General features: G+C 42.8%; 1 protein-coding gene across 1 annotated transcript in view; it reads right to left on the bottom strand.

The window, feature by feature from the left end:
• Positions 1 to 5,230: 5,230 nt before the first annotated feature.
• LOC145414913 (mannose-6-phosphate isomerase-like) overlaps positions 5,231 to 20,103 on the bottom strand; it is a 273,834-nt gene continuing 258,961 nt past the window's right edge. Inside the window, exon 7 of the mRNA XM_080284329.1 lies at positions 5,231 to 5,470. Within this exon, the coding sequence (XP_080140455.1) occupies positions 5,231 to 5,470 (240 nt within the window). The remainder of the gene's footprint in view (positions 5,471 to 20,103) is intronic.

The raw sequence follows: 20,103 nt of genomic DNA, 5'->3' as shown, positions 1-20,103 counted from the left end.
TTATCAATGTTTTAACCAGATCCATGATATTAGTGTTTCTATCAAATCCTGGAAATTCGAGTCCCTCAGTGTGTGTGTGTGTGTGTGTGTGTGTGTGTGTGTGTGTGTGTGTGTGTGTGTGTGTATGTGTGTGAAATAATATATAACAATAATCAACCATGTGTGCTTATGATGGACCTGGTTTCTTCAGCCTTACTTGTAAATTAGATAAGTGCACCCCTATACACCATGTGAAGTATTTACAGGTACAGTATTAAGAAATAACTTTGGTTACAATGATTACAGCTTTTTATATATAAAAGTTTAAATTTTGGTGAGCTCCATCCTACTTCCTACACAACTGCACTTACAGTAACACAAACAATTATAAAAAGTAGCTAAATTACATATAGTATTTGAATAATTTCTTAACATCACAGTCGGTATCACTTGACAGACTATAACTGATGTGATCAAGATGTCTATTATGTGTATATATGATAACTCTCTTTATGTAACACACACACACACACACACACATATATATATATATATATAGAATATATATATATATATATATATATATATATATATATATATATATATATATACATATCCATACAGTAAAACCTCACTATAATGGACTAATTGGGGTCCAAGCAATTCTGAAAAAATTAAATTCCGATAAAAGTGATATCTGGACTTCCCTTTGCTAACCGGACTTTTTCCAACATATCAGACATTAGTCTGGATTGCACCACTAGTTTTTAAACTGTTTTTACAACCACTGCAGTACTGTACTGTACCATACAATCACGACAATAATCAAATGGTATAATACTTATATATATATGATAATACTGTACTATACACCGATAAACATGCCTTTTATTTACCTTATTGTTATGAACATAGCTGAAGTGGCCAGGAAGTCCGGACTGCTTCTGGCTTTATTGGACTTTTTCCAATATACCGTATAAGAATTTAGTCCGGTGGCTCCTTGATTCCAATAAAGGCGAATTCCGGTCTATTGAAATTCGTAACATCGAGGTTTTACTGTACAAATATACTGCAAAAAGTTTTGCAATACTTCCTATATATTGTGCCATACAATTATTTTATGGTGTGAGGAAAAAAAAATAAGGCACTGATAAATAGATTTCCTGCATATGGGCATTTGACATGGAATCAAACAGACTCTGAAAGTATTCCAAAATTTAGTCTTGCATCCACATCTTCTTGATGGTTTTTGTTGGGTGGGGCACATAGGTATCCTGTGAATTAACGTTCTGTTTCATGTATGACCAAGCATTTTCAACTGGAATCTGTTCCTGGCTGCTCTGTGGCCATTATGTATCATAAATATTGCTCTTGCTTAAACAGCATTTTTTTTGTCCAGTGACAAGGTGCACCATCCTGCATAAAGAAACCGCAACCATGAATAACATAACTCTGAAAATGCTGTTCTAGCACCTGTAAATACCGATCACTGTTATCTGTAACATACTGTAGGAAAAAAAATATGAGCTACTTCTCTTCATAACACTGCTAAAAGAGCTCTAGATCATGAAAAGGTTTTGATGTTTCATAGTTTCCTGGTGTACCGATGGCTGTACCTGCTGACTCCATGGAAGTCTTCCCCTAGCACCAATCACCTTGGCAAACTGGAATGAGCTCTCTTGCACCACATGACATGACCATTGATCTGGTGTTCAAGGGGAGTATTTGTGGACAAATTCAAGATAAGCCTGTGCAATTTTTCTGGCACCATGGCAAAAGTTCAGTTCATCTCTCTTTGGGGGAAGATTTTTTTTTTTTTTTTAATATACTGTATATAAAATGTGTTCGACTCTGGGCATAGGCTTCACAGCCTGCTCCCAAAGCCCAGTAGTCCTCCTACATACCACAGGCCTCTACATGTCACCACTTTGGCGCTAACACCCACCGTCCATATTGAATACATGTTAGGGCTGTCTCATACAGGACTGGTGTATTGGTATTAGCGGGGGTATTTTTACGACATGTCGGTGGGTCTTCTGGTAGATCAGTAAAGTCTGCTTTTTATTAAATTCAAATCCTTAAACTGTTTCCTGCCCCAGCGGGGATTTGAACCTGGGTCCGGTAGGACTGCAGGCCACCTCTCTACCAACTGAGCCACTGCCTGAATAATGTGGTGTGATACATTCCCAGGATAACGCTGCTAGTGTCAGGATGGGGTCTTGAGTATTTTTGCTTAAGAAAAGTATCAATGATCTTAGAAGTCTTGTGTGGTTGGCCAGATCATAGATTTAATGGCATGAATTGAACAACTGGCAGGCCACTTAACCCCTAAATACCACAATTCAATCTGGCTCGTCTGCCACTGGAGCTGCAATTCGGGGGTGTTTTTTCGACTTTCACCAAGGGGAAAATCAATATGTTCTGGCTAAAGAGGAAGAATTTACACACCTGACAGTGCAATCAGCACCCCCCAGGCATACTGGTTACAGCACAATCGAGGGTCAAAGTTGAAAAAAAAATAACATAGTTACCCCCCCAAATTTTTTACAGCTCCCATAGTTTTGATAACTAACTATTTCTATTATTGAAATAGGTCATTGCAATATCATATGTCACACCATGCCAGGTGTTTTGGGGTGTGGGGAGATAGCTTACTTTTGGAGAGATAAGTACCCTGTGGGGAGAAGGTCTGTAGGTATGGAGGTTGGATAAAACCATCTTTTCTCATCAAAGTAGAGCACTTTAGTTTGTTCTTGACCAACTACTACGAAAACAGATGTGTATGTATGTGTGGGGAGACAAAATTCGTTCAGGGAGAAAGCCCGCAACGAGTACATTGAACCTTGGGAGATCACTTACGGTAACAATCAATTTGGCTAGTTGAAACAAACAAAATCTATGTGATTTAGCATATCAACCATGCAAGCAGGTGTGTTTGCAGGTGTGGGGAGATAATTCACGTATGGGGAGAAATAGATGTATCGAGGTCGAGGGGTGGTGGTGGGGGAGAGGGCTGCATGGTGGTGGGGGGGCTGGGGCTCAGATGCCTGTGATTGCACATATTTGCATGTACAGAATAGTATACAGAGAAGCATTTATTATGTTCAGGTACGAAATGGCACAGGAAAAAAAAAAAAACATTGAGGCAATACATATAAAGCACATGTACATGTGTTTGGGGTGGGGGGAATGAGGGAGGGGAGGTGTGGGGGGGGTGGAGAGCAAACCAAGCTGCGTGCTCGCTATCACATGATGGTTTATTGGGGGTAGGAGGGTAGTAAGGGGCCGAAAGGGAGGGAGGGGGTAGGGTAGGTAGGGGTATACAAGGTAGAGGGGAAGGTGGGGGGGCTGGAGGGGGATGGAATGGGCCTCGTGGTTGGGGGAGGAGTAAACTTCGACTAACAACTTCCTATTGGGGCGTACAGAGGGGTGGGAGGGTCATCAGAGAGGGTTATTACGTGACAGATGACGAAACATTCAGTCAATGGGTGGGCCGAGAGGGAGGGGTGACCCTCCCCCTGCCCCCAGAGTGGCTGGATCGCCCAACCCAAGGCCGGAGGGGTTAGTTCTCACTGGCTTGAAGGGATATACGTCACAATCGGGGCAGAGCAATGTGCAGGCAGTTTTTTACAAGGCGCGCTATATTGATGTGATTTGGCTGAGAGGGCTAAAGTGGTCAACATGTACATTGATGTGCTTCGGTATTTAGGGGTTAATGCAGCCTTCAGTCTACAGTGCTGCACTTATAGTGTCTTCAACTGGGAAGTTTTCTTTGGTGAAGTGATGACTCTGACCTTTTCCTCATATAACATGCTCTTCCCAGGCATCTACAGCAAGAACTGGGAAAAATAATGCACATGCTCTCCTATAATAGGAGCTCCATGAGTACTGAAGGCTTGTGGCAGGCAGAATGTGACAGTGGAATTAGGAGAGTCACCAAGTACAATTAATATTGACAGGTGAATTTCAGAGGTAGGAAGATTCAAAATATAATTCAAAACTCTGACCCTATCTCTGAGGGATGAGTGCTGCAAAACTTTTTGCAGTGGGTAATTATAATATATATATATATATATATATATAAAACAAAACTTTTTGCAGTGGGTATATATATATATATATATATATATATATATATATATATATATATATATATAAAACAATACTGCTAGTTATCAGAACTACATAACAACCAGCACTTAAGCTTACCAACACCCAACAGAAGTGATCCTAGTGATATTAGCGTAACTGCAAATATACAAGTGCACAACTCTCCAAAAAAAAAAAAAAAAAAAAAAAAAAAAATGCTGAGCCAATAATTTGATTGGTAAAGCCCAGTTTTTGATATATATCTCCAAATTTGACCATGGCAGCTCAGTTTTCACAAACACTGTTAACTTAGATGAAATGATGTTATCCAACCTAAGACACAACAACTATATCTATACAATTCAAACTACAAAATGTACCAAGTACAGTAAACTACAGTACAATACAGTCTTGCAAGGCATTGCAGTATATTTTTACATCAATATTATAAAAAAAACAACTGTGTATAATTTGCCTTACTTATTCTGAATGCAAACAAATTATAAAAAAATAATAGTTCATAATGGGCAAAAACATACTACAGTATATCTACAAACAGCTGCACAGGACAATAATAACTGGCAACATTTTCTACAATGCACATACTTGTTGCATTCAATATAATGATTTACAGTTGTGTAGTTTACATCAACTTTAGGCAATTTGTTTTGCAAAGGACTTGTCATTGCAGAATTTGCTTAACTAAGAACTTGTCTTCCAGAATAAACATACGTATACACAGCCATCCGCGTGGTTAATTTTGCAATATACTGCAGCTCTACTATAGTCAGTTTTAGCTAAAAATGTACTTTATATAAATAAATAAAAGGATGGCCCCACTACAACCTATTAAGAACCCAAACAGCTAATCAACCATCTAAAAATATGATAAAGGGGAACAAACATATATGATGAATACTGTAATTACAAACAAAATGCACTTCCTACCAAATTAACCAGGAAAACTTCAGAGGGGCTAGATTCAGTAGTGTACACAATACTTTACAAACTACTATATGACAAAAGTGTTCACATACAAAGAAAAAGCATATTAACAGAGAAGGAGGGGAACTAACCTAAAATGATCAGCTATTAAATCTAGTACACAAACCAGTTACTTTTAAACTTGCATATACTGTACTGTAAACAAACAAGACTAATCTTACAGTACACACAGGGCCCGAAAGGCAAGCAGTTGTGAATCTGAGTGTGGCCTGAGTGTTAGAGACTGGCCAGCAGCTAAGAAGAGTACTGAACCTCGCTGGAGTGTTGAAGGTGGTGAGGGGGCATCTCCTGGTGCACTAGGACTAGCCTCAGCAACACCTGCTCCACCCTCCACCACAAGGAGTATGCTGGCAGATTCTACAGGTCTCAAGGTGTACTGTTCCACTCTGGTGGGAACCTGTAGTGAGACAGGTAAGAAGAAAAGGGTTATTATGTAGCTAATATACAATACCTGTACATTTACTGACATGAAGATATAAGGGTACCTTGAGAATATATGGTCGAAATGGGTCAGTCCAGAAAGAAACCGAACTTTTTAAACGGCGGCACCAAATAGTTGGCAGAGTGTGATTACAACAGGATTGCTGTGTAGCGGCGACTTTGAGCTTTGATCTAACACTTGCCGCATCATGCCACGTCACTAAGTCATTGAGGTACACGTACTTCAGTGAGCGTGTGTTTGGTGCACTTGGTGAATTTTTTTTTAATCTCTTCTATCGTCTGAAACGAGTGACCTTTCAGGGTGGATTTCAACTTCAGGCAGATGGGGAAAAAAAAAAAAAATACTTCTTTCTTCTGCCTATGGGTGACTCTACACTAAGTGACAAGCCAAATGGTTTCCTGTACACTAGGAAACCATTTACTATGCTAGGTGGTAACCATATAACCAAATTATGACACCTGATGGTTTAGTGGGTAATTATAGTGATCCAATGGGACTGAGCCGGTGAAGGTTTATATCCAAGGGGTAGTTGGGGTTTATTGCTCACGTAATGCCACTCAGGGATGAGTGAAGCTTGTCACTCTCATCTTAAATATCAGAACCAACTTGCCTCGTTCCTTATAGGGCAACATAGGATTGGATGATGGGTGGATGGACGGAATGAAATACGCGTACTATGGAAAAAAAGGGGGAAGGGGGCATATCTAGAGCGTAGGGCAGCTGGGGGATGATAGTCATCTCGTGCTGTGCCCAAAAGTCATGGATAAGGAGTGATGCATGAGAAGGTGCACTGCCTTGGTGCAGCATCCAGTTTTTGTTTGTCCACACCTCGGGCCTCTTCCCTTGCAGTACCTCCCTCAAATACTTCAGGATGGCCAAGTAAAACTCTTTCTTGACTGTCTGACCACATGGAACAAACTCATGATAAACAATACCCTTCCAGGAAAAAAAAAAAAAAAAAACACCTTAACATTTGTGAAACTCTGACTTTTACAAACTCATGATAAACAATACCCTTCCAGGAAAAATAAATAAATAAATAAAATAAATGAAAAAAAAATTTGTGCAACTCTGACTTTTTTTTTATAAATTGTGGTGACATGTTTTTTTTTGGCTGTGGTAATGATGTTCCAATCCACTGTGATGACAACCTCTTTGTTTTGACATTGTAACCATACACCCATGTTTCATCACCTGTTATATTTTTCTGAAAGTTTTCATCAGCATTTGAACAATCAAACAGCTCCTGACTGACTGTGACACGGTTCTCTTTTTGCTCAACTGTCATCAGACACTGCACCAATTTTGCGGCAACACGATGCACCTTCAGTTTTTCGGTTAAAATCATGTGGTATGGGCTTTTACAGAAGCCTACTTCTACAGAAACTTCATGAACAGTCAGGTGATGATTTTCACAGATCCCAGCATGCATTTTCTCAATGTGATCATTGTCTTTTGATGTGGAAGGTCAACCAGATCATCTTCGATGGATGTTTGTCCTGATTCAAACTCCTGGAGCCACTTGACATTGTGTATAGCTCAAACAATCCTCCGCATAAGCCTGTTGCAACACCCGAAAAGTCTCTGTAAAAGCTTTTCCCAATCTGAAACAGAAATATCACACAAACACACTGCTCTTTAAGATCCTTCACTGTTTAACTTGCAACAAACTGCCATGATCATTAAACACGTTCATTCATGTGTGTGTACCTCGATGACTATGTGGTGTGGTGTGCTGCAGCTAGCATTACACTAAAGCTCAAAGTCACCGCTAGACCACTATCCTTTTGTGGTCACGCTACACCAGCTAGTTGATGTGCTGTTTAAAAAGTTCAGTTTCCTTTTGGACAGACCTCATATAGCCATACTGTTCCAACTGACTCCAGTGCAGAGAAAACAGAAGAGCCATCCTGAAATGGGCTAACTTTGGTGAAGAGTCATCTTGCTCCAGAAGACTATTTAAGAAAATTATGAGCATATTTCCTTCTGGCTAATCAGCTTTAGGACATCTTTTGCATTCCATTCTGCCTAGTGTTACATAATTTCATTAACTGTAGAAAGAGACATGGTGGAAACACTGCTGGTTCACTGAAAGCAATGATAAGGAATAGGGAAGTGTGCACACTAAGGTCACTGCATGACAGAATGGTGATCCTCACATTAACTTACCGTACCAAAGTGATGATTGGAACCTGTTGGAAGGATGTAAACCAAGAGGGACAGCAGTAAAAAAGAGTTATCTGAGAAGAGCACGTGGAGTTACATATGGAGAGAAGCAGACACATGAGAAGGTAAATGAGTATTGTGGTGTTGATGTACTGTAGATGTGACTGAAAGTGTTAAGAGAAATGCTCTGAGATGGTTTGGCCAAATGAGGAGGATGGAGAATGACAGACTGACTAGAAGAATGCATGAGAGTGAGGTGGAGGGGGAAAGGAGGAGGGGACCATGGATGGGATGGAGAGATGGAGTGGAGAGATATGTGAGAGAGGGGTGTGTGAGCTTGAGGAAGAACAGCCAAATGGCAAAGGACAGGGTGATGTGGAGTCAATTTGTTTGTGGCCATCCCTAAAAGGATTAAGGAATATGGCAACATACAGACTGATGGAAGAGACATCCTCAGTCTGAGGAGGGCTTGAAAAATCTCCATTAACTTCTTGTGCTCATGGACATATTTCATTCTTCATTCTGGCTCATACAGTACAGTCAGGTCTCATTATACATTTGCTGGGTATGTCCCAACAAAAGAGCAGCTACCTTGTAATGGTGGTGGTGGGGCTTGATGCATGGTCGGTGGGCTCCCATTTTGGTCATCCAGCTGCCTCATTAGAACTGATATCCACTGATCCTGTGGACCAATTGCTACCCTCTGATCACCAAGTAAGGAGGTCAGCTAGTGGTGATGATGTCCCCCTGCCCAGGTCATCTTTGAGCAGGGATGTTGCCTCCCAACATGTTTGCCATACATGAGATCCCGTGATGCTAAAGAGACAGGTTGACTGGTGACTGAGCAATGCCAAATGATGCATCCTGAGGCTGGCAACATGTCTCTAACTGCCTGGTCTGACCAGAATGGGTGACTTGGCGAGGTCCAACCAAGCCAGTCGGATGGTCATCTTTTGGTTAGGGTCAGGTGGACACCATATGGCCTGATATTTTTCTGGTCCAGAGCTGCCATCTGGTTGTATGGTGGTTACTCGTGTATACACTTCCACCACCCCTGGGGAAGTCAGGTGTTCTGTGACCAGTTGTTTTACCTGCTATTGTTGGACTCCATGGTGGGTAGAGGTGTGAAGGGGGAGTGAAATCTCTTCTTATTATATGGCAGAATCCCCTCAAATACTGATCCTTGTATGCCATATGGCCAGGCCCATGAGTCATCTACTGGATACATTTCTCTTTCTGCCAACCCTGGCCACTCCAGGGGTCCTGAATATCCTCTTCACAAACCTTGCAAGTCTACTGGATCCTCAAATGACACTTCCCCATCCCAGGAGCTGTCGGTCCTCCCTCACGCTCAGGGGGTTATGGAGTGCTCATAGGGCACTCCTACTAATGTGCTGAACATAGTAATGCTTGAACTGTATCGGGCTACCAGAAGTAAGGGTAAGAGGAGTTCTCGTGGGAAAAATACCAAGCCCTCTAAGAAAACTTTTCAATCATACCACTGAGATGATTCCTGGTATCTCTGTGCCAGATGACTAAGAGAAATACCATGTCTTGAAGCTGGCTAATGGTACTTCTTTTAGAGATTAAAATTTTTTTAAAGTCTACCATGACCTGGTGAAAGCTTGAGGGTCATCCCCAAAGATTGTCCTGCAGGCAGATGGGTCTCTGTTTGCTTAAGTCAGGGATGCTGATGAATGCACTTGGGTCTAGGTCATCAAAAATTTGACTTCCAAAGAAGTGGGGGTCACCCGTCATGCCACCTTGAACCAGACCCAGGGAGTAGAATAGTGTTCTCCAAGAATTTCCTTAGATACTCAGAAGATGATCTCCTGGAGTGACTGGCAAACCTGGGAGTGATGAAAGTTGAGAGGATCAAGAAGTAAACAGGATCTTGACAGACACAGCACCTTTGATACTGACATTTGATCAGCTGACATTGCCCAATGTCCTCGATGCAGTTTTCTACCATCTTCAGGTTAAGACCTACAGTATGTGCCAAAGCCAAGGAGATGTTTCCATTGACAGAGGGCTTGGCAAGGCAGTTGGTCCTGTCATAGAAAATTGCAGGGTCTCCCATAAGTTTGTGTTGGCTGTGGTGGCAATTATCATGGTGTGACTGATTGCCTGAAGACCCCCTCTGAAATGTTGCCTAGATCTGGTCATTAGACGTGTGCCTCCCAGCTGTGTCCCTCATCATCTTGGTTTCGGGTACTTAACCCATCATTGTTTTTGTGCTATCACAGTTCACTGTATTGCTGTGATACTGCAGTGATCCTGTGTTGTTTATAGAATATGACGACCAGGTGTAGGGCACATCATGGAGTCTTCTATGATTGGTCTTAACTCTCAGAACACCCTGATGGAACTCACCCCTGCCACCTAGGTGGGCACTGCTCCTAGCAAGAGGGTGAGAAAACGTATGCCGCTGAACAGTGAATTTGGTGTTCCTCCCCAGATGGTGGTGCCACCAGTGAAGTTCAGAGCCTTGTCCACACTGTATGGTCTGCTGACAATATTCCTGTTTTTTTTTTAAATCCTCACATGTTGTCAGATGCCTTCAATGGGTCTCCACTGGGTAAGTACTACAGGTATACTGCATTCAGGTTCACTTACGATTTTGGGAAAAAGATCAGCAATTACATTCTGTGTGACTGCTGGCGAGGTGGATGGTGACTTCAGCTCTCTATTATTCATTGGAGAGGTTGTACGCAATCACTCAATGCTGACGATTTCAGTACAGTATAGGTTTTCCTTTGTTCTTTATGACTTATGATACTTTCAAAAATAGTTTCACACCACATTTTTAAAAAGACAGTGCACTGTTAGTAATTCCTGGCAATATATGTGTGATGCTGGGGGGTGATTTTGGAGATTTTTCATATGTTGATTAAGTTAGAAGTTTTTGTCTGGTTGGTATTGAGGGCTTTCAAGGTTAGGCTTAGTGGCGGTCCTTGGTGGTTAAAATTATGGGGAGTATTGGGGGGGGTAAAACTTCTCAGTTAGGTTAGGATGCACTGATGTAGCCAGTCAGCGTGAGCATATGCAAACACACTGCCTCAGGTGTGTTAAAGCAGACATATTTGTAATAACCTATAATTATATACAGTATATAGTATATTTTTAAAAACATGAGGCTCCCAGAACCTAGCCTTCTATTTTACTCATACATATATGTCATGTTTTAGCATGAATTTGACTCAGCATGAGGTCCTGCATAACCTCATGTTATATGGAGACTGTACTGTGTTGCAATCAACTCCTTCAATATGATTTATGTTCATTTCAAATATTAGCTTACAACAGATGGAGGAAGCTAGGCTCTTAAGCTGCAGAAGTAGTGTCATGTGGTAAACTCATCGAGGCCATTTCTCACACTCAGGGCAGTCCCTTTCATGCAAATGTATGAGGCTCTTCACAATAAGTTAAAGGCTTGAATTTACAATAATCTTAATTTTCAGATAATACAAGGATTGCCAGTACAAAGACTGATGTTCATAATGAACAATGCAGTAAACCCCCACTTTACTGTATCCCACTAGACTGGATATTGACTTTAATGAACACTTTGAGGACCCTGTTACAAATCGTTGTGCATAATGCCATCCAATATATGGAAAAAATCACCTGGAAGTACCGGACAACGCTGGGGCCATTGGAAACTTCTTGAATTTATCTACTGCCAGATGCCTTAATACCAAGAGGTGACCATAAACAAATCGCCTCCATGTCGCTCTGTTCCCTGCCATTTCACTGCCCTCCCCCGTACTCATGCATCGTTCTCTCACATACCTCTCCACTCCATCCCTCCATCTCATCCTTGGCCTCCACCTTCCTCTTCCCTCCCCCTCCACCTCACTCACATACACTCTCCTCATCAATCTCTCACTCTCCATCCTCTTCACATGGCCAAACCACCTCAATGTATTTCTCCTAACGCTTTCTATCATACCCACATCCACACCAAAGTGCTCCTTCACTTCTTCATTTGTCAGGCTGTCTCTCCATGTAACTCCATATGCTCCTCTCAAATACCTCATTTCCACTGCTCTCAATTTTGACTTGTGTCCTTCCAACAAGCTCCAAACTTCGCTTCCAAACCTTACGGTTGGTATCACAATACTATCATGCTGTGGATTGTTTACTTCCATGCTCACTTCCCTATTTATTACTGCTTTCAAAGAACCAGCAACCTTTCTTCTTTGCTGCACCTTTTCAAGCATTTCATCCTCCAAGCTTCCATCCTTACTCATCACACTACCCATGTACTTAAATTGACTTACATTTTCCATTTCCTCATCAGCCATCCTCACTGTACATTCAGAGACTTCACTTCTCTCGAAGACCATAACTACTCTTTCCTACATTCATCTTTAGATTCCATTTCTTACACACTCTCCCAAACTCATTCACCAAGACTTGCAGTTCCTCTTTGTCTTCATTTAACAATACACTAACATCTGGAAACAACAACACAGGAAGTTTCCAAATGCGCCCTCTCTCATTAGGCCCACTCCAACATCCACTACACTACCATGGATCTCTTTTATAACCCGACTGAACAACTATGGAGACATGATACATTTCTGTTTCAATCCAACCTTCAAACAGAAAAATTCACTCAGTTCACTATCCACACACACTGCAGCCTTGGCACCCTGAAACATACACTTCATGGCATTCAACAACTTCCCATCAATTCTATATATTCTTAATATTTTCCACATTCCTTGTCTATCCACTCTGTCACATGCTTTCTCCAAATCTATGAAGGCCACATAAAACTTCCTTCCCTTCTCTACAAACTTTTCCACAGAAGACCTAAAGATGAACATCTGATCTACACAACCTCTTCCCTTCCTAAAACCTACCTGTTCTTCTCCAACTAATTCCTCTGTTATTTCCCTAACTCTGTCAATTAGTATCCTCTCATATACTTTGCCTATTACACTGAGGTGACAAATGCCCCTAAAATTACCACACACTTCTTTTTCTCCTTTTCCTTTGTCATTCATTTATTCATTGTCTAATCCAGCGATGCCCCATGAGGAGCGTGGGAGCCCAGGGCTAGGCAAGTTGGTCCTGACACTTATGCTGAGAGTGACCAGCCTCACTCATCCCTGTGTGGCATTATATGAGCAACAGACCTAAACCATTCCTTTGGAATATAAACTTGCATCAGCTCAATCTGACTGGAGCACCTTAATTTACCCACTACACAACCAAGCACCATAATTTGGCTATATGGTTACCATCCAACGTGACAAATGGTTTCCTGGTGTACAGGAAACAATTTGGCTTGTCACTCAGTGTAGAGTCACCCATGGACAGAAAGAAGAGGAAAGAATGAAGGAAAGAAAGACAGTAGAGGATGGAATGAAAAAAGTGAGGAAAGGGCAGGCACCCGAGAGCAGCACTACATCAAGTGAGTGGATGGTGAATGCCCCCACCTACCACCAAAATTATACCCAACTTCCAATCCTCCAGGACTCTACTTTCCTCCCAGGCCAATCTGTACATTTTCCATACCCATTCTACTTATATCTCTCCCCAATGCTTCAGCAATTCACCTCGCACTCCATCAATCCCTGGAGGTTTCCCCATTTTGACTTTTTTCATTGCTTCCACTGCTTCCATCCCACTGATCCCTTCCTCTCTTCTTACCACCCTCTTCCTCCCAGCTATTCCCCTGCCATTTATACTAGCATTATTTTCATTCTCAATGATTAACAGTTCCTTAAAGTGTTCTCTCCGTCTGCTCACTTTTTCTCCCTTCCCCATTATCAATCTACCATTTTTATCTTTCACACCCCTGCTAACCTCTTTATCACCCTGTCTAACCTGTCTAACTCTCCTTACCTCCTTCCAGGACATTTTCTTACATTCCCTCCACTTTACACTCAAACTCCTTTGAAATTCCTCATCCACTCTTTTCTTACTCTCTTACTAATCTTTTGACCTCTCTCTTCCTCCCTACATATAACTCTCTCTTCCGTCTCTCAACTTCCTTCATGCCTCTGTTTCCTATCCACTCACTATATGCTTTCTTCTTTTGCACCACAGCTTGCCTATCTGTTACAGTAATCTCTTACTTATCCTTCATTGCAAGAACTGGCCCAACACAACTGTTTCATTTTTATACGCTCAATCATGCTTGCATGTGTCAGCCTTGGTTACCTAAAGTGAATGTCCATGCTGCTCGACCTCTGGCAGATTCCCTACTCAGTCCCTTATCTCTGACGTCACACTCAATTATCTTGTCCCAGGTATTTTCAGTTTACCTCTCACAAGCCTATCTCTAATGTTAAAACTTCCCACTTTCTGCACCCAATTATCATTCTTTATCCTTTCCACATGCCCAAACCATCTCAATCTATCTATCATCATCACAACACCAACACACTCCAGTCCCATCCTACCCCTCAACTCTTCCATCGTAAACCTAGCCCTCCCAGGCCTCACACTCATGGGGCGCACTGCACATCCAACTAATCATTGTCATTTCTGTACATCTGATCCTGAAAATATTCTCTTCCTTTACTGCCGAGGTCTCACTACCATACAGCATTACACTCCTAATACATGCTGCATACAAAGATCTCTTAGCATGGAGGGAGAGCCCTCTCAATGTCAGGAGAAGCAACAGCTCCCTGAACTTCTTCAAACCACTCCTCACTCTAGCCACAGGGCAAACACCAGCCCCACCTCCAGCACATAACATGTCTCCCATATAACAAATGTCTTCCACACTCTCAAGAGACTCACCACCAAGATCAATCCTTTCATGTCTGACAATTTCCACATGCTCTCCCCGACACACCACACACATGAAATCAGCATTATCTCGTAGTCTGTCTCTAATACCACTACATGTCTTATGCACCCACTTACCACGAACACTGCACAAGATGGAATTACTTCTCATGCCCTTGTCGCAAAATGCACATGGCCACTCTCCCTCTTCTTTGACAGTACCACCACCAACCCTAGATACCATCGCTTTTGTTTTATCTGCATTTACTCTTAAGCCCTTGTGCCTCATACCATTTTACCACTTCCTAAATCTTTCCTCTGCCTCCCTTTCATTCACTGCAATCAACACCAAATCATTGGAAATATCTGGCACTTTTTGATCGGCTCTATTAAAACAATATTGTATCCGGCAAAATTAGGCAATATCCTGCAAGGAAACTTGAAGCAATCGGCAGTACTATGCACATTCCGGCGGTGAGGTGTATCATCTAGCTCAGACAAGGGGCCCAATATGCACGCGGGTAAACCACCCTCAACGCGCCAGCCAATCACTGTGCAATGCAGGTGTGGCCCACCCAATGTGCCAAGCCTACTATCACTCTCTCATTCCCTCCCGGGGACACCGTACAGCGAGGACGTATCTGTGCACCCTGCATTTGTTACCCACGCTGTGACTTAGTCTGTGGCCTCCCAAGCCTCACTCTTTGCTGTAGTGCTGTGACTAACCTTGTGGCCACTCAGTGCTTTGTGTCCTTGTACTCTGATTTTGTATGGTGAGGACGTATCTGTGCGTATCTACCCTCCACTGATGCCAACACTAGGTGAGTACAGTATGATTATATACTGTATTACTGTACTAAATGTACTGTATCATCACTGTACTGTATTTTATGCTTGATTTTAGTTTTTTATGCATGGGTATTATTGTTGTAAAAATTGCTGACAGAGGGTCAAGATGGATACCTTAAGGTAGTGACATACTATCCAGCTCAATGCTGAATGGATAGCCGATTGGAGGTATCTGTGCAACATCCGGCATTCTGAAATATCTGGCGTAGGGGGTTGGCTGAATTATGCTGGATAACTGAGAAATTACTGTACATGAAGCGTATTGCGCAAGCATACTGGATCGTTTTCCGACAGTGTGACTCCGAACGCAGCTGCTAATGCTGACGGCGGTTTTTCCCACCCACTTGGGCTACGTTGGGGAGAAGCAGGCAGGAAGTGGTGGCACGCTGAGCTATATTTGGGCTGCAGTAATCTTTCAACTATCCACTGTCGCAATATCCGGTGCTTTTTGCTCAGCTCTATTAAAACAGTATCCTGTGAAATTAGCAAAAACAGGAAGCAATCAGTGGTACTATGCATTTTTCAGCAGTGATTTGTATAATCCAGCTTCAATCAGTGCACAGGCAGACCCTGCAACATGCCAGACAATCACAATGTGTTGCAGGAGTGGACCACCCAATACGCCAAGCCTACTGTCACTCTCATTCTCTCCCATGGATGTTGTATAGTTAGGACATATCTGTGCATTGTGCAGTTGTGACCAACACAGTGGGTACCCCCTTGTGCTGTGATCGGCCTGTGGCCCACCATGCTGGAGTAATCTTTGTGGGAGCCATTAGCTACTAGACCACATGGGATTAAGTGCACTATATTGCATAGTGTACTACTCTACCCTCCATCAATGCCAACACAAAGTGAGTACAGTACAGTTATGATTACATTATGTACAGGTATACCTCAATATATGATACCCCTAGATGTGATACCCTGGCTTAATGATGGGGGTAGAAATACCACCATACCCAAGCCTAACAATGGCCAAACCATGGTTTAATGATGGGTTTCTATTTTTTTTACCAATTTTGATGAAATTTTAGACTAAAATTATGTGATTAGGTTGATTTATAAACTGTTTTTTGACTTACATTAATGTGTTTTAGCCATAGATGGGGTGAATATTGTCAATTTGGGGTACAGTTTACTAAGCTTGATTTTTTGCAGACTTATACTTGATGATTTTCAGATTTCATTTGTTGGTTTTAGTAAGCTATTTACAAGTGTTAGGATTAGATTAGCTTCTTTTACAGCTGTTAGGCCTTTCAGATTGGCTTTAAACTTGTTTTTGGACTCATTTGGGTGGGTTTAGGACTTGGCTGTGGGGGAAACCCAAGGCTCAAAAACACATCCCTATACACGTTAAACCTACCCCAAGATACGATACCCCACCAAACAATGGGTTATTACTTAACCAACTGCATCCTTAAATCAGGGTATACCTGTACTGTATTGCTGTACTATATGTACTGTATCAACAATGTATTGTATTTTATGCTTGATTTTCATCTTTTTACTCGTGGGTAATATCGTTGGAAAGTATTTTGGATAGAGGGGTGAAAACAGATAGCTTAGGGTAGTGACACATTATTTGGCTAAATGCCGTATGGACAGCCGAATGGGGGTACTGACGCAATATCTGGCATTTTGTATTATTCGGCGTGGGGGTTGGCTGAATTACGCCAGATTATTGAAAGACTAATGTACAGTGTTTCTGGTAGGTCTGGGCAGATCGGGGGCTGTGGACACACTGTACTGCACATGGGCAGCATCAGTCTTGCTGTATCTTTCATGGTATTAACATTTCCACCTCAGGATCTTATGCAGGGGAACATCCGGGGGGGCCCACAGGGCCCGGGGCCCCCCCCTTAGCTCTCTGGGTCCTTTAATATTTATATTTATTTCGATAACAGCAAAACATGAAAAACTGGCAACTACAAACAATGATTAACACATGAGCCAGCAGATCTCTGACTCTAAACCTGCATGTGACCTCCCAGTAATTATCGGATTACCTGACCTCACCTCACTACGGGCCCCCCCCCCCTTAGAAAATTCCTGGGTGCACCCCTGATCTTGTGTCTCTTGAGTGTAAAAAAATGTTACTCCATAGTGACTGTGAAAAATGGCTTCTTATAAGGAATAACCTTCCACCTCCTCCACTGAGAAAGCAAAGAGGAAGATTTTAATCCTTGCACAGAAGATGGAAGTGATCAAGGCATACGAGAAAGGCACGAGCAAGGGTGGCCTCAGTTATACAGTAAATATGGGATCAAGAGGTTGATGCTGGATGATATTCTGAAGGCCTGAAGGACAAGGACAAAACAAAGGAGGCTTTGAAAAAAAATGGGAGGTGTGAGGAAGACTAAAGATGTGTTTAGGAGCAGTAAGCTGCCCAACAGGAAACTAGATGAAGCAGTTTATAGTACATGCAGGAGAGAGCTGAAGGTGTTCTTGTACTTGGCCTGGATATCCAACACACAGCACACAGGGTTGCCACTCATCTTGGAGTTTAAATTTTCAACTGTAGTAATGACTGGCTCTGGAAGTTTAGGAGGTGCCATGGCACTGCTAACATGGCCATAACTGGGGAGATGCTCAATGCCAAGAGTGATACTGTAAAGCCATTCGTCCAGCATTTTCGGAAGCTGGTGGAGAAGGAGGGCCTGCATGAGTTTCAAATCACAGTGCAGATGAGACTGGGCTCTTCTGGTGGTCTCCCTCAAAATACCCAGGCTTTGAAAGATACTGGCTGCATGGCCAGTGCCCATGCTGATGACTCTCATCGCCTACAGCCAGTCATAGTAGGTAACAGCATGCAACCTAGGCCACTCAAGGACATCACAGCCAAGCTTCCTGTGGAGTACCATGGGAACAAGTCTACATGGTTTACCCAGGATATCCCCAAAACTGACTCCACCACAGCTTCAACCCTTTCACGAGGCAGCATCAAAAAAGGTATGGCATCAGTTCTCAAGAAATGAAGGCAGCACTACCGTTGGACAATGTACAAGCCCATCCTTCCTCTATCAAACTCTGCAGCAAGGATGGATGAATCAAGGCTTTGCTCCTGCCAACCAACACCACTGCCATGATCCAGCCTATGGACAAGGGAGCTAGAGAGTGCAAAGAGGCACTCAAGGAACCTCTAACTGTACCAGTGCCTCATGACTGAGGATGGGATGGGTAAGGAAGGCTATGAGGACACCAAAGGTAAGACGATCCTGCATAACATCAAAAAGTACACCACCCAGGACACCATCTTCAACTGGGCAGAGACATGGATAAAAGTGTTTCTTGCCCCATTGAAGAATGGGTGGTGCAAACCCCTCAGAACTCTAAGGCTCCAGCACCACTGTATGATTCTGGGGGGTGTGAACCACTGAAAATGCCAGAAATGATGGCAACTGCAGGGCACGGTGATCTTAATGAGGTGGAGCTGCCAGAGTGGCTGGATGAGGATGCTGGTGTGCCTGGCTACCATCACAAAAGAAAGAAAAAACTGCTGCTTGGCTGCAACAAGACAAGTCACTGACCAGGGAGGAAGATGAAAATGAGGTGTAGGCACCTGGACTGTCTGGCTGCAGGTACTGATGCTGCAGACAATTCTCACCATCACAGACAGGGTTGAAGGGTCTATTGTCCACCATTATTAGGTCATGCAGGTCATCAGGTTGGAGCTAAAGCAGCTGCAGCAACCAAGGCAGAACCAGCCTATGATCTCCCAGCGTTTGAAGCCTGTACCCACTCCTGTTGCCATGAGACTCCACACAGAGTCAGAAAACATCCTCAGTGAGCCTCCAAACAGTCTTAGGATCCAACAGTACAGCCTCCAGGACCCCAGCCCCGGAAACTCAGGACTCTCTCTACCAGATGTGGGACCGGGGCCCCCAGAAATCATCTTTGCCAACAGTGACAATGGATGACAGTTAACTCTGTCTACACCATATGAGGAGAGTGAGAGTGGGAGCAGTCTACATCATTCTATATGGGTACAGTGTACAAAACATGAATTTCCTACCCCTTTTACCTCAACCTGGACCTCTCCCTCTCATGATTGCCGAGTTGTTGTGTTAGCCATAAAGAAGTGCTTTGACAAGGGTGTGAAATTATGGGTCAAGTTTGTGTAAGATGGGTATAGTTTTCATTGTTGGTACTAGAATATGCTATTTTACTCATTTATTTTCCCAGTACTTGATATCATACTTCTGGGCAGGGGGGAGGGGGGACCATTGAACTTCATGAATTATCAGCTTTGCTGGACTGGGCTTTCCCCCATCTGATCCAGTATAGAGAAGATATACAGTACTGTAATCAAGCCTTAATACAGTAAACTCTCAATTATCCGATGTATTCATCCGGGCCCTACGCCGAATAACGTGAAATGCTGTATATCACATAGTGCCCCCCATCGACTCAATATTTGAAGCCGAGCCGGATACTGTGTTACTATCCATCTCGACCCTCTATCCTAAAAACTCTACCATAAGTAAAAGATAAAAATTAAACATAAAATCTATCTATCTATCTATTGCCAGACACCTCAATCCCGTTTGGGGTGGCCACAAACAAATCGCCTCCAAGTCGCCCTGTCCCCCGCCATTTCACTGCCCTGCTCCCAACTCACACCCCCCTCTCTCATATACCTCTCCACCCCATCCCTCCATCTCATCCTCGGCCTCCCCGTCCCTCTTCCCCACTCCACCTCACTCACATACACTCTCTTCGTCAGTCTTTCACCCTCCATTCTCTCCACATGGCCAAACCACCTCAGTGTGTTCCTCATAACGCTTCCTATCACATCCACATCCACACCACAACGCTCC

Source organism: Coenobita brevimanus, chromosome 101, assembly GCF_032717465.1.
Source record: "Coenobita brevimanus isolate Jiangsu-jjx chromosome 101, ASM3271746v2, whole genome shotgun sequence".
NCBI lineage: Eukaryota > Metazoa > Arthropoda > Malacostraca > Decapoda > Coenobitidae > Coenobita > Coenobita brevimanus.
The sequence above is the reverse complement of the archived record's forward strand: the minus strand, read 5'-3'. Positions and strand labels throughout refer to the sequence as shown.